Source organism: Eretmochelys imbricata, chromosome 9 (genome assembly GCF_965152235.1).
Source record: "Eretmochelys imbricata isolate rEreImb1 chromosome 9, rEreImb1.hap1, whole genome shotgun sequence".
Taxonomy (NCBI): domain Eukaryota; kingdom Metazoa; phylum Chordata; order Testudines; family Cheloniidae; genus Eretmochelys; species Eretmochelys imbricata.
In genome coordinates this window covers 16334091-16360652 of record NC_135580.1, presented here as the reverse complement: position 1 = coordinate 16360652, position 26562 = coordinate 16334091, and the positions used below count along the sequence as shown (strand labels likewise).

The 26562-nt window shown below is 42.0% G+C and overlaps 1 protein-coding gene across 3 annotated transcripts in view; it reads right to left on the bottom strand.

Moving 5' to 3' along the window:
* Positions 1-26562, bottom strand: part of TNIK (TRAF2 and NCK interacting kinase) — a 305023-nt gene that overhangs the window by 7127 nt on the left and 271334 nt on the right. For 2 of the 3 annotated variants that reach the window (XM_077825854.1, XM_077825856.1), the window contains 10 exons: positions 24927-25111; positions 20492-20618; positions 16604-16768; positions 11017-11131; positions 10121-10291; positions 8797-8940; positions 7137-7271; positions 5690-5790; positions 2380-2529; positions 127-286 (listed from right to left, as the gene is read on the bottom strand). In XM_077825854.1, the coding sequence (XP_077681980.1) occupies positions 127-286; positions 2380-2529; positions 5690-5790; positions 7137-7271; positions 8797-8940; positions 10121-10291; positions 11017-11131; positions 16604-16768; positions 20492-20618; positions 24927-25111 (1453 nt within the window). The remainder of the gene's footprint in view (positions 1-126; positions 287-2379; positions 2530-5689; positions 5791-7136; positions 7272-8796; positions 8941-10120; positions 10292-11016; positions 11132-16603; positions 16769-20491; positions 20619-24926; positions 25112-26562) is intronic. The other variant, XM_077825855.1, reaches the window with a different exon arrangement.

Genomic DNA, 26562 nt, shown 5'->3' with positions numbered 1-26562 from the left:
ACCATCTGAGTGAGAGCGGTCTGCTTTGATTGGCAAGTTCCCAAATGACCCCATCTTAGTTTCCTTTATTTCTCATCTTATTTTACATTTGTAAATGACAACGGAGAAGAGGAAGGGTTCACCTACCCACAGAAGTAGGCATTTCTCCCCACTGCAGCACCACGTCTTTAGTTATCCGTCCATAGGTGTTCACATACACCCCTTCATCCTCATAGCATACGAGCATCTCCATCCCATCCGTTTTTGGCAGGATGACAATGGCATGAGGAGTGATATTGCCCTGAATCTGTGATTAAAATAACCCCCCCAAATTAGAATTAAATCAAAGAGGGGAAAAAAGTCTAAGAAAATCCCACCCTGTTAAACAGCTATGCCTGGGCATTTAAAGGATCGGCTCGAAAGAGAGTAATTTGTCACGTTTACCCCACCATCAAACTGTCCGAAGTGTCAAAGATAAACAGCCTCAGCCATTATAAGGAGATTGCAACATTTACACCCCCAGAAAACGGCGTCTGACATTTGACAGTACCATATATCAACTGCTATTGACCACTAAATACATCTTGTGTTCAAATGATAGCGAAACAGAAATTAAGAATACTGGGTACAGAACTGGGGAGGAGGAAATCTTCTCCTTTCTTGAATAATCAGTGTTTGGAGGAAGGATAGAAACTAGGATGCAGCTACTTTGCTTACATTTCTGATCTTCAGTCGCTAAGGCAACATGCTACCTTGGCGGCATTTCCTCCACCTTCCTGTCAGTTATCAGGCACTGACAGCACTATCAGGCAATGGATACTGTCCTAGATGAGCCACTCGTCTGATCAGATAGGGAATTCCTATGTTGATTTAAAACACAGTTCCAGCTGCCCCGGTTTCTCCAATGGTTTGCTCAAACACTATATATAAGAACATAAAAACATAAGAACGGCCATACTAGGTCAGACCGATGGTCCATCTAGCCCAGTGTCCTGTCTTCCGACAGTGGCCAGTGCCAGATGCTTCAGAAGGAATGAACAGAACAGGGCAATTATTGAGTGATCCATCCCTTGTCGACCAACCTCAGCTTCTGGCAGTCAGAGGTTTAGGGACACTCACAGCATGGGGCTGCATCCCTGACCATCTCAGTTAATAGCCACTGATGGACGTATCCTCCATGAACCTATCCAATTCTTTTTTGAACCCACTTATATTTTTGGCCTTCACAGCATCCCCTGGCAGTGAGGACCACAGGTTGACTGTGTGTTGTGTGAAGAAGTACTTCCTTATGTTTGTTTTAAACCTGCTGTCTATTAATTTTATAGGATGACCCCTGGTTTTTGTGTCATGTAAAGGAGTAAATAACACTTCCCTATTCACTGTCTCCACACCAGTCATGATTTTATAGATTTCTATCATATCCCCCCTTAGTCATCCCTTTTCTGATCTGAACAGTCCCAGTCTTTCTAATCTCTCCCCATATGAAAACTGTTCTATACCCCAAAGCATTTTTGTTGCCCTTCTCTGTACGTTTGCCAATTCTAATACAGTATATCTTTTATAAGACGGGGCAACCAGAACCTCACGCAGTATTCAAGGTGTGGACGTACCATAAATAGTTAAAGTGGGCATACCAAGTTAAACCTAAACCCCAGTATGTTTTGTAACCTCAGTTCAGACCTGCTTTGGCCTTATTCACAAAATGCGCTTAAACCAATTTAGTTGAAACCATGTGATGAGAGATTCTTACCAGAGTTCAGCAAAATCGGCTTCCAGAAAAGGCTACATTTACTTCATATTGTCTTGTCTCACTTAACTGTCCATTTTTGTCTGTTAACCATACACAGAGTTCGGAACACAGCTTATTCCGTAAAGATCCTGCAGCCCAGTCCTGCAGCCCTTACTCAGAAAAACTACTTCACAAGGGAATGGGGTGAAGGGCAGGATTTGGAACTCCCTACAAGAGATCTGCACTAAGAGGCCCAGTTCCTTGGGATGCCCATTTTGTTTGTTGGGGCAGAACCTGGTTCCCTATTAACCATCCCCCCAGCACGGAAACAGAAGCTATGGAATGGCACCACGATTGGTCCGTGGTGTATGTGAGAGGATTCCTCTTTCCATGCCTGACTATGGAGGCTTGGCATGGGGCTGAATTTGCCCCCAAGTAAGTAAAGACTGTCGAATCAGATCCTTTATCTTTATTAACTAGGTGTATGGTACCTCTCACCCTCTCTCATTCGCTTGTCAGAGAGGCCATTACCAGTGATTTTAGTACTCACAGCAAGATGCCATGTAATTAGCCATGATTTCCAACAGCCGAACCCTCTTCCAAATCTTGTTTGGGACGTACTTTATTCATCATGTTAGTCATACAGTAACACAGCTCCTCCGTGTACTCACGTGAGATGGTATATAGATATCATAAGAGTTCCCTGAATCTACATCAATCACATGGAATCCAGTGTGTGATCCAAAGATAACCTTCAATCTTTGACCCTCTTCTACCGTGAGGTCCACAAGCAACGGTTTGTGCTGGAGATCTGCAAAAGACTTTTAAAATCCCTTCAGTCAGTTTCCTGAGGTACAAACAAAGCCCACTATTGGCAGCACATTACAATTATGAAACCACGTTTGTCTCTTATTAAATGTGTCATTGATATTCCTATTGCATCTCAGATGCCCCATAGGGTATTACTTGGTCACTCTGTCTGTCCACGTTCATTTGCTAGTCTGGCTCTTTTTGTATTGCTATATCTTACAAGAAGTTTCAAAGTGCTGCTGTAATGTTTGTCTTTCCTGTTATAACCATCAGGCTGTCTGACATGTTACATACATGCTGCATTTCACCATGCAGGGATAGCAGTCACTGGAAAATATGGATCCAACAGCTGGAATGAAAGCTCAAAAGACAGCCTGTAAAGATACTGGCATATGCCACCCATCCACACCAATGGGTGGGGGAACTTGATGGGGCCAGCCGTGAAAGGGAGACAGTTCCAATAGCAAGGGAGGGAGATACTTGCCAAAGGACAATAGGTAGCTCCTCTGTTTGGGAGTCTTTGGCATGCATTGGCCAGCTGGGGGAGTGGGGTGCTGACTGGCCAGCATTCCCCAGCTCCCAGGATTTAGCTCCGAGTGTGGGTCATGTGGAATCTCATTCACCTCTGTTCCTGCAGCTCACCCTACCCATCCAAATTAAGAACAGGAACGCAGTTTGACAGATGCTGTGGGTTACTGTTTAGGTGGGTCAGGAAGGAATTTTTTCTCCCCTAGGCCAATTGGCAAACTACCAGGGAGCTTTTGCCTTCCTCACAGCACCTTGAAGCCACAGTGGGTTGAGTAGGAATGTGCTTGGTACATAACTGAGGTACTGGGTGGAGTTGTTTACTCATTGTGACTTGTGGCCAGTTTCCAGTGCGGTTAAGAAACTAAAATGAACAGTTCCCAGAGATAAAAGACCTGGGATTTTGGTGTTGGGTCTTGGGCTCATGTGATAGGGTAAGACTCTGTGGCCTTTGCATGAGGAGGTCAGACCTTGTGGCCCTCATTGGCTGAGGTCCCCACCCTGCTGCACCCTCTGTCCCCCTTGCGAGGGCGAGGGTGCTAGGACTCAGAGAGCTGAGTCCTGGGGGAATAGGCTGAGGAGAACCTACCCCACGTTATGGGTTATATGGTAAGGAGCCCTATAACCCCATGCACTGGAATCAAGTAAATACCGGGTATAGGAGAGTATGGGTGATGGGCGGGTAATGCCCCTCCCGCTGTGTTAGAGTTTAATGAAAGTTGCACCCTGCTGCTTAATTCCATTCACGCGTCTGTCCTTATTTTGCTGCTCTCTCCACATCAAGCTCCACCATCCCCCCTTCAGAATAATCACTTAAATTCCCTCTGTCTTTTCCTCACAGAGATACTCGAAGTTTAGGGTCATAACCTGCAAACACCCTCACCGCTGCGAACAACACACGAATCTCTGCCAGCGTTGATGGGCTTTGAAGTAGCCAGTACACATTCCTCTGCTGCATGCACAAATAATTTGCAGAGAGGTGGTGTGTGCAGGGCTACTGCAGGGTCAGATGGTGTATGCATTAAAAAAATGTGACTCACAAGCTCCTCCCCTGCATGGTATCTTCTGTGGGTTGGACAAATTACCCCCCCCCCACCCCTGGGCTCCCCCTTGTGAGCACTGTTCTTTTTTCACAGGTGCCTCTGTGCAGCCCCAAAATTTGGGCCTTTAAACAGGATCATGGAGGAGTACTCATTTTCATTTGAGAGAGTGTTTCAGCTAACACATAAGGAGGAATTCCCCCTTCCAACCCACAGCAGGTGCTCTGTGCCGTGTAAGGTCTGTGTTGGTGTGTGGGCAAAGCAACCAAGGGTGGGAGACCATTTGTATCCTGTCTGAGTGGTTTTCATGAGGACTCTGAACAGGAATGAACTATTAGGGGTGGGGTGGGGCAGGGCAAGGAAGGGCCACTCTGTATTTGCATAATTCCAGTCTCTGTGAATCCCTGAACAGGTGTGGAAAGGCAGTGATGCCTATTTAGTCCATAGATTCAAATAGCAGCCACAGGAGAATTCAGCTACAGCTTCAAAACTTGCCCGCAGCTTGGGGAGGTGGATCCCATCCCATTCTAAGGCCGGGTCTACTCTACCACTTACTTTGTGTGAATAAGCCACCCTCCTGAGCAACGTAAATTACACCGACCTATGTGTGGACAGCGCTATGTCAGCGGGAGAACTTCTCATGGAAGTGGGTATATTATGCTGACAGGAGAGCTCTCTCTCCCATCAGCATAGAGCATCTTTACCAGACGTGCTACAACGGTGCACCTGTGCCAATGTAGCGCTTCTAGTGTAGACTGCCTTAACTCTGCTTAATTCCTCATATGAAGTCCACTTCACTTTATTCAGCATCAGATCACACTCATCCTCCCTGAAAAAGCCATATTTGCTAGAGGGATGCAGTGTTTACTCAGCATGAAACAGTCTCTGAATCCACTGCCCCTTTCAGTTAGCCCTCTGCAAAGATCTGTGGATGGAAAGTGCTATAGAGTGCTGAGTGTAAAGTACACAGAGCACACTTAGTTTAGGTACAATTTATGTACAAGCAGAATGCTGGTGAAAAATCCTGGGGGAAGATAGGAAGGAAAAAAAGAGAAAGTGGCCTCAGATTATCAGACTTTATACCTTAAGATAAAAAATTAACATTGAGGGGAAAAAAGATGCAAAACACACTTCTAAAAATGCAACTTTTTAATGTCATTAAAATGTAAATTAGTTTGAGACAAAATAATTTATTTAGTCGATATGAAAAAAATAACAATACAGCACTGGTCAAAAACTTTCAATTGCAGAAGAACATATACCCAGAATATACTAATAAATAATTATCAATAATACCTAGCACTATTATAGCACCTTGCATCCAATAATCTCAAAGGTAGTATTAAGTACAATAAATTCTTGATTCTTGAAGAATCTTTCTGTGTGCCTGCCTGAAGTATGAAAGAGACATGCCATTGTAAAGTCTGCCCGGTAACTCTGCCAGGTCAGTTCTATGCATCACAAAAGAGACCTGTGTTTGATTCCTTGTCTGGCCTGATAAGGGGAGGATAACCAAGGAAATGATACACTTTCATAATCTGTATAATAAAGAAATTCCCATGTACTTATGATGATGGATTGTATTTTTGTAACAACTTAAACATACCTTAAATGCCATAAACTTGTGATATGGTTTCGGAGCCCAAGCATATATCTCTACAGCATTCTTTAAGGCAATCACCAAGAACTTGATTCTTTCATATTTCACTAAAATTGAAATAAAACTAATTTTTAAAACATCCATTTTACTCAAACAAGACTGCACAATTTATCTCAAGGAAGAGCTTCTCACTATCTTTCCATTGGTAATGTTTTTATCTACTACATAGCGATGGATTAAAAGCTTAACTAGGATTGTGGCATACTGATTTTTTTGTTGCCTCATTCCTGTACCTCTGTTCAAAATAGTATCAAAGTACAAAATACTGCAATGGAATTTTTTTGGGCCAAACCACCTAGAAACAAGAGGGGGGAAATCCTCTTCCTTTTTCATTAGATCAGATCTAAGACTGCAGAATCAAAGGAAAAAAATAAGATGTTTGATTATCTTTCTTCAGCAGTTATTGTTACATGTGATTTAAAAATATTTAATAAAGGGGAATATTTAATAAGCCAATTTTAAAGACATTTCCTTCAAAAACTCTTCCATCAGACTAAATCTTCCTCCACAGTGGACTATGAGCTGTGAAAGAAAGAGCACAACTTAAAGATGATTAGTCCATTTATATGAATTACCCCCAGCAGTTATAGTTAGGATCAAATTTCCAGGGACATCAATATTCATGCCTCATGGCATAAACAGATCACCAACTGATTTGCTAACTGAGTTTGGGAAGAAATGTTCTTGTCCACAGTAGAAAATATTGTACAGTTATGTGGGCTTTTATATCACCCTGTGAAGCACCTAGCACTGGCCACTGACAAAGAAAGGATTCTAGACTAGATGATCCATTAGTTTGTTCTGGTGTGGAAAATCCTATATTCCTATCGGAAGAGCGCAAGGATACGATCACGGCTGATAGGTGATAATTTGAACAGTACCACATGAATGCTTGTCATTCAGTTTGGTGGTTTTCTTCAATGCATATAACCAAAGAAATAGTCTCTTCCTGATTGCTACTGCCTGGGTGAAACTGTGATAAAAGAAAAGTCTCTTCAAAATCGTGAATTGTTCAGAAATAAGGAAAACTGAGTGAAGACCTCTCAAAACCAACTGGTCAATGATTAATGGGAAGACGAATGATTGAGAGTCCGATTTTCCTCTCAGTGACACCAATTTTACATTGGTGTGACTCCATAAACTTTAGCGGCGTTACTCCTGATTTACAACAGCGAGGGGAGAATCTGGCCCTGAGGATCATGTAAACATCAAGCAGAGTTGTCCCTCAAGTTCACTACTATTGGTACCTCACAGTTTCTCTTTTAGTACTAGAACAAATGTAATGATTGCTTAATTTTTGGTTTTAATGGCTACACTGAATTTCTTAAAACATCCTTCAAGTGAAATCCTCATGAGGTGAGCAGATACAGTACATACATCCTGTTCCGCTTACCAACTTTGTAATGTATGCAGCCTTCCAAGTCTCCAACAGTGATCCAGCCTTGCTTCTTTTCTACTTCTGGGTCATTGTGTAAAATTCTATTTCTTAACCATGAAAGGTAGTAAACTCGCAGCTTGTTCTTCTTTCCTAGTGAAAAATGAAAAAATATAATGCAACTATAACTCACACTCACTCAACATATCACTGTCCCCCTCTGTGTGTCCCAATCACCAGTACACAGGTTTATGAGTTTTGGCTAATAATAGTGTGTCTTAGTTTTGGCAGTGAAGGCTCATGCTTTTAGATCCAGAGGTCCTGGGTTCAATCCCTGCATCTCACAACTCATTTAGGGTCATCGCATTGCATGACATTGATCCACTACACATTCCAACCTCACTGCATGAGCTTTCCTCATACCATTCTCCCACATCTAAATACCTTCTGACTTCATCTGGTCCATGAACCCTTCTGAATAGCTCTGCAATTTTAATCTTGCTCACCAGCTACTGCTATTTGAGATAAGTTCCATTATTTGACCACACACTAAGTTTCTGTGTCTGGCTACGTGGTGTGGCACTGCACTCTACTGGACAGATTGTCAGATTTGGGGGAGTGTGATCATGTCACCCTCCAGTGGCTGCAGTCTAACCAGATATAAACCCTAATCCTGTTACTCAAATGTGAATATTTCATGGGTTACCACTAATAAGTGTTAATAAAGATCCAGTTCAGATGCATTACATGGCTCCCACTGAAGTCAGTGGAGTTAAGCCATTAGCCAGTAGGTTAATTGGCTAATCCCAACTCAGAGAATTCCAAATCACACATACGCAATATTCCAATCACCTTTGCAAGTCTGTTAAGCTCACCACAAATGCTCATAATGGATTCCTACCTTCACCTTTTTCTTCCTATGGTACTACAATTCCTATCATTTATATTCTTTTCAAAAGTACATGGGAGCAATATAAGAAGGTAAATCAGGAAGCAGCATTTTAAAAGAAATCTTCAGTGAAAGGAAGAAAAGTCTACACTTCAATGGTTAGTAGGCTCAGGAGGAAGAAAATATTAAATAAATGAGAGAAAGGGACAGGATTGCAAACAAAACTACAGCTATCAAATTGTTTCGTTGGAGTAAATTTTGTCACTCTACCCAGTGAGAATTAAATGTGCAAAATAAGTTAACAGGAAAGGTTTCTGCAATTCCCTATCTCCTTCCATCTATGGATGATGGGGATACTAGTGTCAGCTTGCTGAAATGGGAGCTTATTCTAAAGATCTGATTCTGTAGCCTCTCTATAGGTGGGACTGTCACATTACTTCCATGGGAGTTCTGCATGTGGAGTGCCTATACAAACAGGCGTGAATATTGAAATACCCAAATTATCCTTTGATTCAGGGTTGAGAGCACAGAACTGTTGGCTGAAAACTGAAATGGTGACGAGCCCTTGATTATAGTGGTGCAGCCGGGCATCTTGCAACTGAGGATGGAAGAAAATGCCCTAAGAGGTGTTTTCCAGATCTAATTTCTTGGATTCTGTAATTAAACTAAAAGCTAATCCTACAGTCCTTCTTCTGACATTAAGGGGCTGGTTTCTGTCTGAGACAGAACTGCTCCCAGGAAATTAGAAAGGAAAGGGTTGTGAACAGTGAAGCAGAGTAACAGGTGTACCTGATATTGTTACAAGGACATTAAGTCCCTCTAGCACATCCATCTGTTGAAATCGCCTTCTGTTGATCAGGTTGTACACCTTTCCTTGGCCACTTCGATCCAACAGCATCAGTCCATTTTCTGTACCCACTAGTAGGTTAACACCTAGATATTAAACAAGCAAATGGGATGACTTAAACCGCGCTCCACAGCTGCTGCTTTAAGGGCCTGGTCCAAAGCCTACTGAAGATAATGCAAGTCTGTCAACTGATTTCCATGGACTTTGAATCAGGCCTTAAAGTCTCATTCTCTGCTACCTCAGGCTCCCAGAAAGGACAACAATCACAACCGTACCAATCTAGCATGAGACTATGTACCATAAGTATGGCCAGCATCATGAGGAGCACTCCATGACTGCATTCCATTGGTGTAGATATTATTATCCCCATTTTACACATTGGCAAATCCAGGCACAAAGAGGTGAAAAGTGCTTTGGCCTAGGTTGCTCACTACAGCAAAGAAGAGAGGTCAGTCATACTTATTCCCTGTCCACTGCTCTATCACTAGAGCATGAGTAAAATTTTCAAGAATGCCCAAGTAACTTGGCTGCCTAAGACCCATTTTCAGTAGTGAAAAAATCCATGACCCTGAGGCTGCTACTTCTCATTGATGTTCACTATTGAAAATTGGACTTAGGCTGCTGAGTCATTTGGGCATTCTTGAAAATTTACACCTCATGTTGCCTCTTAGGACCCTGACTGCAATAGCATAACCATTAAAAGCAAGCACTTATAATGTAAATTGCTGGACAATACACTGTAGCGATGAAACGAATACAAGGCAGAATGAGTTTCTGAAACAGAGATCTCAATTTTCAAGCTTGAATGCATAGTTAGACACCCACCTTTGAAACTGGGGGCTTTAACTGGCAATGGGACACCTCTGGGTGTCTAAGGGCCCATTTAAGAGCCTACAGATGATGTGGATACTTAACTTAGAGCTTGCCTACATAGCAAATTATTGCGCTTTCAAGTAGTGAAGCTGCACTCTGGGACTTTCACTGCAGTGTAGCAGTGTCCACAAGAGATGCTACTGCCTGGCAAGCTGGTGTGCTGTAGATTCAGACCTTGGTTTGCTGCTCAGTATCTCATGATGCAGACAAGCCCTTGGGTCCTCAAGTTTCCATCAGTTACAGATTGTTCAAAGTGCCTGTTGTGTAGCACGAGGCTGCTGCAGACTGAGGCATGGTTGCATGGTGAAGCAGTCTTTAAAACCATTCAGGTTTCATTTTTAACCCCAGGCTCTAGAAAACTTTGCAAAGAGTGTTGGGTACTTAGCAGTTTACCCCATAAAGCAGCACAAAGTATTTCCGAATTGAAGCGCTTCTTGTACTTCCGGATCTCCGGCGTGTCGCTGTGAGGGCGGATATTGGTAGGGTTCACATTTACCACAGAGATTTTCCTTGCCTCATTCAGTTTGGCCTGTTCTTGTCTAAGCAGTTCACTGGTAAACAGTGCTAAAAAGAAAACATATTAGTAACAGCTTCCTCAACTCCATCACAACTGGGCTACTTTTCCAGTCTGCTTGATTCAGTAGAGAAATGTTTATTTTATTTTCGGATTAGGGATAAGACATTAAAAATGCAACAAATGACCTGGCCTTTGACTTAAGATAAATAGTTAGGTGATGGATGAACACCAAAAGCTTAGGTAGCTGGTGTGCTAAGACCATAGCTTGTCACGCTCACCAAAATTGTCTCATTGTTTCCTTGAGCTCCCTTCCTGTCTGTCTGTATCCACCTGCTGTTTCTTGTCTTATACTTAGACTGTGAGCTCACTGAGGCATGGACTATCTTTTTGTTCTGTGTTTGAACAGTGGGGTCCTGGTACAATTAAATAAAATAATAATAGCAGCAACCAAACTTTCTGAACTATCCAAACTTCTATTTGAGTCTGTAAAAGGTCCTGGAAATCTCTCCCCCACTGACAGGGAGGGTGAGCACATTTTCACTATAGATCCTGCTTCCTCTCAGACCTCTCCCATGGTATTTTATCTTTTCTGGGTTTTGGATGGAAAGTGGAAGGAATCACAAAAAAAAACCAAAAACAAACCCCCAACCAGCCAACCCACCCACCCACCCCAAACAGGAGTTAATGAACATTTTAAGGTCTGGGTTATGTTCTGAGTGTATACTCTGATCTCATTTAGACCACACCCCATGTTGGCTGCATTGCTTCCTACCTGTAGCAGATGATTCCTCATCATCATCTTCATCTTCATCAGTAGGGGAGGTCTGATACACTCTGGTATCCACAAATGGAGTGAAAGAGGCTTTGGTGCTACTTCCCATGCCATACTATAAAGCAAGAAACAGGATGATGGCTCAGAGGAAGGAATAATACTTAATACCAATGTTTTTACTTCCAGTGAACAACAAACTATAATCTTCCCCCAGGGGGGACTGTTCAAAACCACGCTCTTTGCCCTGTCAGATCAGTTTTCTATATGCATTGAAAAAATATAATTAATAAACATTATATAAAAAGGGTAGATTCATGAAAGTTTGCATTGTGCTTTGAAAATGAAAGGTACTACAATATGCACTGTAAGTGCTAATTACTGAACACATGATGATGTAAAAGAAAAGTCTTATTGACAAAGGTTTGGGATGACTGCATCTCATGAATGGTGAATCCAGGAGTGAATTTTGCAGGACATCCCAGACAAACACAACTGAAAACTTGAAACCACACAGCCCCGCATCATTGTGTAACAGGGACATGCTACACATTTGAGAGAAAAACGACTGCAGGAATGTTTGAGAGTTTTTTTTTAAAGTATTCCCATTGCTTTTTTTGGATGCCTATGCTTGTAAAACTAAGATGTTTTAATTAGCATATCTTCAACTATACAGTTTTCAGAAAGAGAGAAAAATAAATAATACATTTTAGAAACCTCTGAGAACTGTCTTGGCGAGCTTTTGCAGACATAATAATGTGACAGTTTGGCTATTCACTACCCTGTGATATGCCAGGGCAAAAATAGAAATATTTATCCCATTGGTAAAGTTACAAATTCTGGCCCTCTAAAAGAAGCACCTATTGCTGGTCCTGATGGGGTATGTGATATTGGACTTTAAATCTATCATTGGTCCAGGAATGAATACTGCTCATCGTGTTTGTCAACCTACTTTAAATTCTCAGATGAAATCACATGTTTGTGGGGATGTGGAGGGGAGGAAATATTTATGTGTCAGGTTGGTAGCAGAGATTCGGTGTCTTAGAAGTAGTCCTAACTGCTGGCAGAAGTGGATTAGTGGATAGAGCCCAGGTGAGGTGTTCCAAGAAATGCGTTAAATGAAATTTATCACCTTGCTCTGTGACCTACCATGGTTCTGCAGTGTATCACATGGATGTAATCACCTCACATATATAATATACATTGTTATTAACTCATATGACTCAGCACTGGAGGTATTTCAATGGGCTACTGTGTTTCAAGAAGCTAGCTTAAATGACTGCAAAATTAAAAGTGAGAGGGCCCCAAAGGTAATTTCTTAGCTAATAAAACTAAACCTGAACATATCATAGCTGATGACAAAGCTGAGATTTTGCGATAGGAAACTGAGAAAGTTCTCCCATCACATTGCTCTCTTTTTAAACTCATGTTTTGTTAGTGCAGAAAAACGAGGCGAAGACCTTCTCCTGAACAAAATGAAATTCTTATCATAGGACTCATGATAAGACTCATGGGCAAGTTTTCTTCCCCATACTTGAGCAGCTTATTTTTCTATCATCTTATTTGCCCATGATATGCTATATTTATGACTTATATTAAATGCTGTTACAATAGCAAGAATCAAATGTTTCCACAAGAGAAGAAACACCATTCTCATTTTTCCTCCTTAGCACAGATTTCTTTTAAGCCACTAAAGGCCAAAATCAAATCTGCTATCACTGTACAAAGCCAGAGCTAAAACTGCACTGAGTAATTGCATATCACCCTGACTATAAGAAGATAAGCATAGACTTTTATAAAGGTAGTTCTCTCAAAGGTAAGCATAATCTTACACTGCTCTCAAAATGCTACTTGGGTTTCAAGCAAAGATCTCTCAAGGAACAGATTAACCTAATAAGTTTAAGAGCAAATATGTTGAAAAGAGCTCTCCTGAGTTTTTCATGATTCAGTTATTTGGCTTCCAAAATCTCCCTGTGAAGGTTTGGTGAATGAAGGTCCTCTTAAAGTCAAACTCATGGAACACTCTGAAAGGCATTTGATTTAGAAACAATTCTGCTATGTCAGATTCTCCCTATTCTTCTCTGCTCTTTATCAGCAAGGATAGTTTATAAAAATATAAAGGCGGTCTTTATTATTAAAGCGGAAGGACTGGGAGCCAGGAGATCATGGTTCTAATTCTGGCTCTGAACTTTGGCACATTGCATAATCTCAGGCAAGTCACTTATACTCTGTGTCCCAGAATGCCTTTGGGGGATCAGAATAGTGACCACAACTACCTCACAGAGGAATTGTGAATCTTCTCTTATTCAACACGCTTCAGACAAACAAAGTTTGAGGATGGAAAATGCCATAAAAGAGCAAAGTAATACCACAAAGAACAAAAATCCAGTTTGAATAAACAGTTCATCCGCCACAAGAATTATCAGTGGACTGGGAGGGCTGATCTAAGGAAATTTGAAAAAAGCTTTATGAATAAACTTTTCAAAAGCACTTAAGTGACTTTGGAGCCAAAGTCCCATTGACAGTGAATGGGAGTTAGGGACTTTGTAAACTGTACCCCCTTATGTAAAGCCTGGCTAAAGTATGATTAAGGAACTATTTTAACAGCCTATAAATATTTGAAGGGTTTCAACACCAAGATGGCAAGGGGATCATTTAGGATGGTACAGGGAGATATAACTAGGGCTAAGGGGATTACATTTAGAAACAGAAAATGTAGGCCTAATATCAGGAGAAACTTCCTGACAAGAAGATGTACTGTAGGGCATGTGGAATAGCCGCCAAGGAAAGTAGAAACAGCCTTATTGCTTAAGACTTAACGTTAACTAGAGAAAACACTAGAAACTGTACCTTCGGGCACATTCCTGCACTGGCAGGGAGATGGTTCAGATGAGCTAGCGTTTGTTTTCAGTGCCCACCTTCCATGATTCTCCTGTTGTTTTCCCCCTACGTTTCTCTCCTATTCATAATCTTCTGTGACATCACTGTTGTCTCCATAACAACAGAATGTGATGTCAAAAATAAAGAATAATTAATTCCCATGCAGAGAATTAACAGCCTGAGATGAACTCTGCAAACAACAGATCATACTTTCATGCACATGTATGAGCAAAATATAACCCATAGATACACACACAGGCACAATTTTGTGTGTGTGAGATAAATATACACAAGCAAAATTGTTTCTACATAAAATGTCTTTTTCAAAATTTTCCGTGAAGCATCAGCAACCCTAGAAGGGAAAATTTAATATTTACAGGGATTCTTTTTCCAACTAAGGATAAGGCACTTTCAAATACATGATTTATGATGGATGAAATCCTCCATTCTGATGCGTCAAGCTTTTTCTTTCTTTGCTCAGACTCAGCTATTCTCCATATAAGACGCTGGCATTTTAATAACTTTCAAATCTGTTATTTAAATATTAAGACCTCATCTTCCTGCAGGTCCCGTTCAACCGTTTATAAACCTCTGTCTCAGCTTCCCAAGCTGCAGTATGAGATAATACTAGTTCTCTTCCAATCTGTTTAGCCCTGACATATCACGGCTGGTTCTGCTGAACTATACAGATGGAGTAATCACTATCTGTCAGTTCCGTAGCCTTGGTTCAAACCCACTCTTGATTAAAGTGACCAAACTAAAAAAATACAAGAAAACTGATTTTTAATAGACATACCCAAAGGATTCACTTTAAAACAAGCTTGGGTCATCTTACTCCCTTCCTACACAACACAGGTACATGCCACAATACTCATATAATCTTTGACATTAGTCAGCATGGCTGACACTGTTTCACAAGGGATGAACATGTAATCTGAGTCTGCCACAGGGCAGTTAGAATACATATGTGATGGTGAAGTTATGCAGAAAAAATTATTTCTCTGCAGGAATAGACTGCAACCCTTAGACTTCTTCTTCCCACAGCCCTCTCACGAAAGGAGAAATTCATTCTGCCCACACAGAGTATTCCACCCCCACAAAACAGGGCCAGGGCAAAGTGCTACCACATAGTTCTTCCACAGATACTCTTCCAGCCAGTGGGTCTGTATAGCAGCTGCAGCCCCACCATGTCATCTGTATGAGGCACCCGGGGCCACTGGATCTTTATAAATGTGACTCTGAAGCCCTTTCCCAATGTGGCCTTCTGCACATATACAAGGCCAGCATGGGGATCTTTGCCCTGCTGCATAGGGGTATGTAGGCAGCCCTGCATGAACTCATAGACAACACAAACACCATGAAGCCCTTATGCAGGGCTTAAGTATGTACACACTTGCTCTGGGGTGAGTTTCATCCTCCATTCCAAACTTCCATGCAACAAGATATCTATACAGATTCCTGCTATGACGGCGGTTTCTGATAGCAGTACCGTGAGTCATTCAGGAGTCTGAACTGAAGCCAAAACTCTCATCTTACACCCACCCTCAGCTCGTCCAGCTCCAGAAATTCTATTTTTGAAACTTACAGGGTTTTTTTGGTGCATACACTATAAATGTATGTATTTAAACACAATCCCTTCATATTGTGTCTCCATTTTTAAGAACAGTCTGAGAATGACCCCAGAAATATTTGCTTTTATAAACAACTGACTCCCTCTTGTCCTTAGAAGGAAACAGATAAAACCTTTAGGCCAAAACATGTACCATAGATCCTTACATTTTAGAAGGAATGGGATCCTTTATTTCAAGAAGATTTTTAATTTATTATTATTAAAAGGGATCCTTAAAACAGCCAGATAATCTAAAGTGAAGACAATAAGATGACAGATCATTTAATCTATGTCCTACACAACAGAATAAAAGGTTTATTTCTTATTGGACATTCACCCACAGATTTTACTTAATACTCGGTGATGTGGGCTTGCATCTGAGAGCAGAATTTGGCCCAAAGGAAAGTGTGTATGATATATAGCAAGTGACAGTGAACAGCAGGCTTTGATTCACTCTGTTTATATGGAAGAACTTGAGTTTGTTAGGATTTTTGTATCCTATGCAGAACACCCCCCATCCCACACACACACATTTAACCACTTCACTGCCAAGCAGCTGGTAGCAGAGTCACTTCACCCTGAATGGAAACACCCACAACCTGAAAGGTGTGCTACATTTTTGGCCTAAAGAACTTCACAGCATCTTTCTAACCAGTCTTTTAGTTCATCTTACCATTAGAGATGAGCCACAAGTTGGAATCCGGGCCCCAATGGAATCAAGGTAAAATGACTTCAATGCGGCCAAGATTTCACGCTAAGTTGCTAAATTGAGACCCACATCTAGACTTTCACAAACTTCTGGGATGTTTGGTTAAAGCCCAATACCACGAAACATTGACATCAACTGCTGGATTTGAAATGAGCTGTAGTGCAAATTTCCACCATTCAAACATATAACGATATACCTATTACTGAGTGGATTTAATGTTACTTCAACTATGTTCATAATCACAATCATGGACTGAAAACAAAGAGAGAGGAGAGCAGAGATGACTGGAGGAGAACACTGAGAAAGCCCCTTCCTCAGAGGATGTTAATTCTTGTTCAGAGCAATGCGAAGGAAGAGGAATAGCCATGTAACAAAGAGGCCCCACCACCTACTTCAGGCACTGAGTCCATGTCTTGCACATGCGTGGAGACTCGCCCCAGGGCCTCAGTCGGTGTGCCTGCAGGCGAGTGGCTTTGCTGTACCAGATCAGGGAGATTGATGTGCCCTGCAAAGCCATTGCTGGCTGCATGGCTAGAACGCTTTTTTTCACCAGTGGTCTGTAGAGACACAAGGTACAAGGAAGAGAAGAGGGAAAAAAACAAATAGATGTATTGCAGTAACCCAGGTACCAAAGCAAGCACAGAACAAGAGCCCTCGCTGCCATATTCTCCCCATGCAAATCGGGCAAGCAGCAAAATATAAAACAGGAGAAAGAGAGAATTAATCACAAAGTAACTTCAGAAGCAATTAGCCATGTTAAACCAAAAGGAGAAGTCTGATGACGATGATTTTGGATCAACCTTTTTGTAACAAAGTAATCATGGACCAAATTCTCACTTTGGGCATGCAGGTGCAAATCTCCCTTGGCCCAATGGTACACCCAAGTCAGTCTGTGAGAATAGGCCCAGGCCTATTGACTTCCATGAGATCTGGGCTTGTATAGTGAAGGGCAGATCTGGTCCCTCTGCCTTTTAAAAGCAACAGTGATAAGGGGTCTGATTGCAGGATTCCCACAATCGCTAATACAGCTCCAAAAACATGCTTCTGGAGTACAAAACAGCAGTGAAAAGCATCAACATTTCCCTTCCACAGAACAACAGATCTATTCTTGTCTTGATATGCTCCCATTAGTGTCAACAAGGGTTACACGCCTCTGTGGAAAGGAGAAAAACCTACTCCAGATACATTTATAGGTAAGTGCTCTAATCCAAGAAAGTCTTATTTAATTCTCTCCTGTCTTATAGGCCCCCACTGGCAACCAACAAAACATATCTAGACTGCACAAGTCACATGTGATACCTGTATGGAGAATCAGGAGTCTAGCAGAACTCACAGCCAGGGCACTACAATTCCAACTAACTGCTACTACTATCAGTTATTAGAGAAATGCTTGAGCTCCTGTACCTGAAAGATTACTGGGGTTGTGATATGCAGCCACAGATGACATAGCCCTGATCCTTGCAGCTGCCAAATTCTCAGGTTAGTCAAGTACCAAAGACAGAGGAAGGAAGAAATGATTTATCTGAAACTTCTTTGGGGCTCATCAATGTTTAGAATTTAAGGTCATTCTCCACTTCTCCATGACATAACTGAGCCTGCCATGTAACTGTCTATATCAGATGCCTTTGCAGACAAGGGCCCTGTTTCTTTCAAACAAGGAATCACCCTCTCAGCATGTGTTTTTTCCCATGCAGATGGGTATTGTTATGGAAGTTCTCCCCTTATTGCTATTTTATTAGCAATCACACCTGCAGCATATCAATTTCTGTAGCTAAGGAGATATGTCCATCTGAAGCGTTGGTGTGTCCCTCAAAACACAGTCTGACTAGGGTAACAAGTGCTGCTGCTAAGTGTGATAGCCGTTTGCTTTATGCAGTGTTGTTGTAGCTGTTTTGGTCCCAGGGTATTAGAGAGACAAGGTGGGTGAGGTAATATCTTCTATTGGACCAACTTCTGTTGGTGAGAGAGACAAGCTTTCAAGCTATACAGAGCTCTTCTTCAGGTCTGGGAAAAATACTAACAATGGCACAGCTCAATACAAGATTGAACAGATAGTTTAGCATAAGTAGTTAGCTTATGGGGTAAGAGACATGTCCTCTGATGACTGAACATCTTTCACCTTAAAGCTGTGCACTGTCCTTGTGCATGGAAGAGGGCAGAAAAGCCCTGACCATAGAAGTCAACAAGAGTCTTTCCATTGACTTCTTTGGGCTTTGGATAAGGTCCTAAGAGAACAACAGAAGATTTGCATATGACACTATATTTTCTATTGCCAGTTAGATTTTTCAGCTGACTGTTAGTTTTAAAGTCCTTATCTGACACCAGTGCTCTCATCTGGTATGGTTTGCGCAGAGCAAGTTTTACAGTAGCAATGCTTAATACTAGCATTTCAAAAGTGGCTGGATAATCATGGCCATCGCTTGTACTTGTATTCAATTTAATTAACTTCACTGGCATGACAAGGTGGACAAGTATCACTATGCTTCAAGAATCTCTGTACAAACCAGGCTGAAGGGCAGGAATGATTAGATGGGTTTTATACGGTGTGCTCATTTTGCATCAAATCCATTTCTGATTCTGTGGCAGGATGAAGTTCAAGTTGTGAGGTTTTTTCTGCTGTCTCCTTTCTTTCTTCTAGAGTTACATGGGATTTCTCTCTCTCGTTTTGGGTCTTAGTGAGAAGTCTTTGGCTATTTCGAAGGTGGGGGAAATAGCTCTCTCATCTTTCTTTGTATATTCTTCCTGCAAATGGCTACTTCCCGATGACATATGTTTGGCTGGTGGAGAGTTTGGGACCATAGTGCCGCACTCCCCTCCCCTTCCCTTCCCACATCCCTGTCATGGCCTGGAGTAATATTTTGATGAGGGCATACAGCTACATTATCAACTGTTGGAGGGCAAGTGCCTGTTCATAGGTCATCTAGGGCTAGCCCTTGGAAAGATGCATTTTTCCCCAAAGGAAAAAAGAATTGATACAGTAATAAATCATTCTGCTCTAAGAACACTGGGGACTGTGAGTAGCCACCTTTTCCAATCTACTCTAAAAACAAAGTCCTCCCACACTATGTAAAGTCCAAACTCACATCCCTCCTGGGGTTTGGCTTTATTTCTAAACAATCAGATATCAACGATGAGCTGAAACCTACCCCACAGGCTTGGCAGCTCCTAAGGTTCCTCCCTCAGGACTGCCCACCCACATCCTAGATCCTTTCCGTCTAGGCAGCCACTGTCAACTCCTTTATGTTCAGGCAGGGCAAGGAGTCACTGGCTATACTGACTCAGCAGAATCCACTTACTCCTCCCTCAACAAGCTCAACACCTGCCAACAGAGTGGGGCTTTTCAGGCAAATACCAGCCACCTGTTTCAGGAAAATCTACAGCCTGATAAAGAACCACAACAGAAAAAGAATCTGAGGCTTCTCCATGGGCAATTTTTTTTATGTTCCTTCCACAGTCTTGCTCTTTTATCACAGTGCAGTTGAAATCAAAGTCGTCTTTCTCTAAATCATCCCTGCACTCCTCACCAGGACACCCATATGAGAAACAAGCATGGTGGAATAGAAGCCACATAGAATTGAACTGGGGAGATTTGATTAATGTGGTGGACCAAGATTTCAAACTGGAAAAGCCAAAAATGTACCCAAAATATTCTGTGGGATGACCACAGCTTTACTTCAGCAATTCATTAAAACCAGAAGTCAAGTTTATTGTGGCCTTTGGAGACATGCTTGATGTCCAGCCAGGAGGCTTCTCCGCCTTTGCATTCCATCGTCTTCATAAACACAATCATTGACATTATGTTCTAGGTTTTTTGGTCCTCCTTGTACAGGAGCCAAGATATTGCAATTAGAGTGCTCAGATAAGAAGTTATAATTATACTAAATCAACTGAATGTCTTTGGCAGATGGCTAAGTGGAGGCTGGGACAGGTTGAAAAATGGTGAAGAGAAAGGGAAACTTTGGGCCAGATTCCAATCTCTCTAACAATGGTGTAAGTTGAGAACAACCTTTTTGGCTTAGACTTCCTCTGGTTTTACAGCAGAGTAAATTAAATCAAATCCCATCCCTGTCTTCTAGTATTACTATTCACTGCTGTTCGTAGTTGCGAGAATCATTTGTTTGTCATATTTGTTTATACTGCATAATTATATTACTGAGCCATTAATGAGCACAATTTAATCAATCATTTTCTGTTTAGAATACACAGTAGAATTATTTTTCATGCTTACAAAGACAAAACCTCCTGAAGATGTTCCATAGAAATTCTCATCTCTGACTTACCTCCCTTACCATTAAAGTCCCTTCCCTGGAAATAGTGCTAAATGTATCTGAATGGGATGTTTCTAGACCATGGGATGCCACCATTCCTAGGTTGTATGGCTCATTGCTTCCAGGAACTCCTGTTGGTCTGGTGGTAAAATGGAAAACATTAGTGATGCAAATTTCTGTCATTAATGTAGAAAAATGTATTATTTCTTCTGCATTTTATTTCAAGATAGAATATAACTGAGTGTACCACAAAGGACCTAAGGGTATGTCTACACTGCATGTTAAGCTCTTGGGACCCCATGAGTAGGGAGGGTCCCCAAGCCCAAACGTCAACACAATAATTTTTAGCCCTGCAGCCCAAACCCCACAAGACCAAGCCAGCTGTGCCAGCCACAACAATGCTGGGGGTCTTTTATTCCACTGTAGACATACCCTGTGGGACCTGGGCTTGTGGACTCAGTGTTTCCAAGCCAGTGCTTGAGCATCCACACTACTTGGTAAACCTGGGTTTATGATTGCTGGACCCGGATCTCACAGCCATGCTGACATATGCATACTGCACTAAGCAGACCTTCTGACTTGGGGCTGCAGCTTGACCTGCATCCACATCGTAAATAACAAGGCTTGCACCTGAGTCACAGTGGGACTCGGGCTCTGACTCACCCCCCTAGCCAGGTCCTAGGACCCAGGTCTTGAGTGTTTGCTGATCTGGCTGAGACTGATTTGTCTGTGAACAGAATGGGAGCTTGGGCTCAAACCTGAGTCAGAGCCCAGGCTTAGTGTGCAAGGTAGACAATCTTATTAGTATACTGGCACTAAGAGTAAAGATCAGGTTGTGGTGAATTTTCACTGCTTTCTCTTTATAGGGTGTCATTCATTTCTTGCCTATTGTAATCTTGCTCATTCTGTTCTTGTATGCACATGCACCTGATTGTAACAGCAAAGAAAGTCTAACTGTCTACTTGGAGGCTAATGCAAGCAAAGTTTTATGATCAAGCAGTACAAGTGATATTTCTAGAGAGAAAATCCTTCAGTCTTTACAAATACAAGTAAAAGGGCAAGAGACAGAGGTTGGATTCTCTAGTCTGTTAAAGTCACTTTGCATCATGCAATTGGCATAAAGTGGCCAGAGATAGCCAGTGAAGAATTTGCCCTATGTAGAGGGGGGAGCAGAAGGGCATGTCAGGGACATTCTAGAGGCGGTTTGGTGGAGCAGAGCTCCCCCATGCCTGATCCTCCTCTGGCATAAGGTGCCTTGCCTATTGTGTGAATTAAGGGTATATTGCATTCATGCTTTAAACTTGTCTGCATGTAAGATACTGTAGTGTGCATATATATATAAAGGGCTCCCCCGTCTATCTCTTTATGGCAGGGGTCCCCAACGCGGTGCCTGCAGGTGCAATGGTGCCCGCCGGGGCAGTTGTGTGTGCCCGCAGGACACTGCACCGCCAAAATGCCGCCACCGGGTGCGGCCACGGAAGAACCGCCTGCCGAAATGCCGCCAAGAAGCGATGCAGTTTCTCTGCGGCATTTCGGTGGCGAAGCTTCTTGTCGCTGCCGCTTCTCGGTGGCATTTCGGTGGCGGGGTGTCTGGCGCCCACCACAGTCTTCTGGGAATAGGAGTATGCTATTCCTACAGAAAGGTTGGGGACCACTGCTTTATGGTATTACAAAGTGCTCTCATGACTTGATTGGACAGCAACAAGCCCTGCAAGCCACAATTACTGTTCTCCTGGTATCATCAAAACAAGAAAGGGAAGTACTTTATCATGCTAGAAATACAGTGATAAGGTCTTATAGATATAAACAAAGCACGATAGTTTAAGATGTGTTTTTAATACATATTTAACACATACCATTTTCCCTCATGGTATGCATTAGAATTGGACTAAGTTTATCATGGTGCTGAGTAAGTACAAATATGTCAAACCAGTGGTTGCACTTCATTCTTCATCACATTCAGCCCTGGAGTGCTCATGACTTGATCCTGCATGGTGCTGAGTGCTGTCAACCCTTACTGGTATAGTGGGGCCACACAAAAATACAACTGAATTCAGAGGGAAACGGCAAACCAAGCAAGGATTAAGCAGGACTGTCTATATTACAAAACATGCCAACAGCTGTTATGAAGTTGTTGATGAGTCCTGCAACTTCGCATTGAGAATGCTTTCATTGGGTGTTTTCAATCAACACAGAGCAATCTGTTTTTAAATGCATTATTCAGGTGCACACCTCCTTCTCAATGGCTACTGTTGCCAAACAGGCCACTTTGGGCAGTGCCCATAAAAATGTGCGTGCACCAATGCACATGCAATGTCCCACCTTTTGTCCACAGAACATTGCTTATGTCATGCGTGTGCACCCATTTGTGCCCAAAGCCTGTAAGTGTTCCCGAATGTTTATTGGCACGTGTGTTCTTGATGTTTAGATTCTGAATCACATTCATAACTGGTATCAGCAGGTGCAAATGGAGTTATCCCAGCTGTGAATTTGATCCTTACCTATAATTTGCCCTGTCATGTATATGGCAATCACTTTGGGAACATCTTCACTGCAGTTAACTCACACTCTTATTCAGGTGTTGCCCCTAATCTCCCTCCCAAGTTTGGCAGTGCTGTAAGCCTGATCATAGAATAGAATATCAGGGTTGGAAGGGACCACAGGAGGTCATCTAGTCCAACCCCCTGCTCAATGCAGGACCAATCCCCAAATTTTGCCCCAGATCCCTAAATGGCCCCCTCAAGGATTGAACTCACAACCCTGGGTTTAGCAGGCCAATGCTCAAACCACTGAGCTATCCTGGTTGGGTTGTGGGTTAGAGTTTGGGTGCCACTTTCAGTAACTCACCCATTACAGATACAGATTAAATCCCTTGAGTGCTGATAGTCTCTAATACTTTCCCACAATTCCCCCTCTCATCCTGTGTGCCCAGGAGAGACAAGTTCTCCCACAATTCATTGGGAAAGAATCATAGAGCGGCTCACCTTACTGCAGCACAAAAACCGTGATACACACCCCCAGAAGTCCTAGTAACACACACAGCATGAGTGAGGACACAGTAACTCAAATGTGGCTTTGCAGTGTGGCTACTCATACCTGGGTTAGACTAACCTGGGGATCCCGATCACCTGTGTTAACTCTGCAGCAAAGACATACTTTTTGGGACTACTGGTGACATCCTGCGCTAATCTCATAACAACTGCAATACCCAAGTACAACGAGTGACTTGCAGAGAAGTCACAACCTTAATGCTGTAGTACATGGATTTTAAGTCTGTAACTCCCCCCTGTTTATTTCATTCTTCCCATGCCAGTGATGGTCTATGGTTAAGCCAGTGAACTGGGTCCTAGGAGAGCTGTGTTCTAATCCTGCCTCTACCACAGGATTCTTGCTTGACCTTGCACTCATCACTGAAGGCCAGATCCTCAGGTAACTGAAATCAGCATAGCTCCACTGAAGTCAATTTACGCTAGCTGAGGATCTGGCCCTTCCTCTTTTTGTGCCTCAAATCCCCATTTGTTAAAAAGGATTCATAATACTTTGCTATCTCAGAGGGGTGTTGTGCAGATAAATTCATAAATCATTGTGAGGGGCTCAGATACTATGATCAGGGCCACAGAATAGCTGATAAAGATCAAATGAGAATTGAGGGAGTGCCACGCCTCACAGGGGGCACTCAACATATTTGAGGATTGGGCCCTCAAGCATTGTCTGTTGTGGTTTTGGAAGATGAAAAGCATGTACAGTTACTATAGCAACTACAGTAGGCCTGATCTGGCTCTCACTGAACTCAGTGGGAGTTTTGCTGCTGAGTTCAATGGGAGTAAGATCAGGCCCATTAATTTTAGGGCAATGCTGAGAATTTGATTTCTCCCAGTAAATAACTTTCCAATTGGCCTTATGAAATGACTGATTTTCAGAGTCAATGAATCATCCCAAGTTGTGACTGAGCTCCTAGGACCAGTCACTGAATTCAGAAAGATGGAATATTGACACCACCACACCAGAAGCAATAGGAATAGGAAGGTCAGTGCAATATTACATGGTTCTCAAACTCTTCCACAATGCAGACCACATCTTAGCAGAGAGTGTCCTATGGTCCTCTCTCTTTCCATTCATGACTGCACTGTGGCAACTATAACAACTGCAATTGCATGGAAAGTAAAATCAATGAAGTACTGATGCATTTTCAACTTAAAATTCTCGGTGAAGAGCCTAGACAGTGAAGCACATGGCAGTAAGAAGGAGGAACTAGCCCATGTGACCTGCTAACTCTCCAAAGACTACCAACTCTCTTTCTACCAAAGACTACCAGCAGGCAAGTGGACTGTCAGTGGCCCATGGACCAGTTTGGGAACAGTTGTGCATCAAGGTAAAATTATAATTTCTTGAGGAGAAAAACATTTTGCAATTTCACAGCCTCGCCCTCAAATAATTGGTCTCTTACATAAGTCTTGGGATGTCACTGACAGGCACTGTCCCATCGTGCGTTTCACTTTCACCATCCTCCTCTTCCTCTTCACTGCTTTCCGATTCCTCGCTGGAGGAAGAGTAGTCAGTCACCTTTTTCAGAGGGCGATTGGTCTCTTCGATACGCAGTTCCCTCAACTCTTTGGCTAATGCAGTCAGGTCCTAAGGGGAGGCAAAAAAAATGAAAAGCCAACGTGAATTGTATTTAAAGCAAGAAAAGTGTCACACACATCTCTTCGAAAGCCAATGCTACAAGCACAAGCAACAAGATATAGCAAAACAGAATTATTACAAACATCAAACAAACATAACACAATGTTTGTAGCGTGTAGCATTTATTAAACAAAATGAAACTGACTTTATGCTTGTTGAAAATCAATAGCCAACCTATTTTTTAATATCTTTGTGTGTGTGTGTGTGTGTGTGTGTGTGTGTATAAACACATATATATATACACATGTCAAAATTATATTTGTTGAAAAGGTGAAGTTCAGTCACCATCATAGTAAACTGGAAAACAATGTTATTTCAAAGGTAGAGCGCTGCAGGAGAAATTCTCCAAACCTGTCTTCTTCTAAGCCTTTCAAAGACACACCATAATGATATTTGCTCTGTTATAAATGCCACTGGAAAGAAAGCAATGGCCGCATTTCCGACAGAATGGTGCAATCCCCAAGGCAAGATCTGTTTCAATTATCAGTCTGAGCTGGCAGGAAGTTGCCGGGAAGCAGTGAGACAGCATCAGAATCAAACTGCTCAGCTCACTGCAGCACCAAGTTTGATGAAGTTTTTGAGTCATGGCTCTGAGTCAGCCACAACAATTTAAAAAAAAAAAAAGCCCTCAGCAGAAACAGCTTAAAGTGAAAAGGTGCAATACTGTACCTCCTAGCCTGAAAATTAAGGCAAAAATGAAAAAGAAGTAGAAGTTTTTTAAAAAAAAGTCATTTTTCAGTTTACCATGACTTTGATGAAACCTTAGACCTGACAGTTATATAAAATAGACAGTTACTTAAGTACAAGGGACATTGCAGGCACAATGTAGAAAATAGACTTTTTATTATCTTACATGCTTTTATAGCAATGCAGGGGGAAGCAGTAGGGCAAAAAGAAAAGCATGAGAGCTCTAATTAGAATGGGTTAGACAAAGCATGCACATGACGAACAACGCATTGCAATTGTCAGTCTTACCATTTCTCCCTATATTAGTGACCGATGTAGCCATCAGTGCATTCGGTCAGAGATAAAGGATTAGGGAGAAAGAAACTCATTGAAAAATACTAAATTCCACAATTTTCTTATGGCCATATTCTCTCTCTACTGTATTCCACAAATCTCCAGTATACTGTTCCAGCAGAGTGACTAGGATAACAATATTAATTAAAATTGTACAGGGAGGTCTTAAAATTTACCCCTTGGCAGGAGAGAAAAAAAAAATATGAAAAACATATACAATTGAGACTGAGAACCCAGTTTATTTTTAAAAGAGAAGCTGTAATATTTTGCAGAGCAAATTTTACTTTAGTTGTTTGTTATTCCTGGCTTAAGGATGTAATAAATGCTTCGGGCATCATTCGGATTAGAAACTCAAAATGAAGCCCTCACAGCGTTAAGTG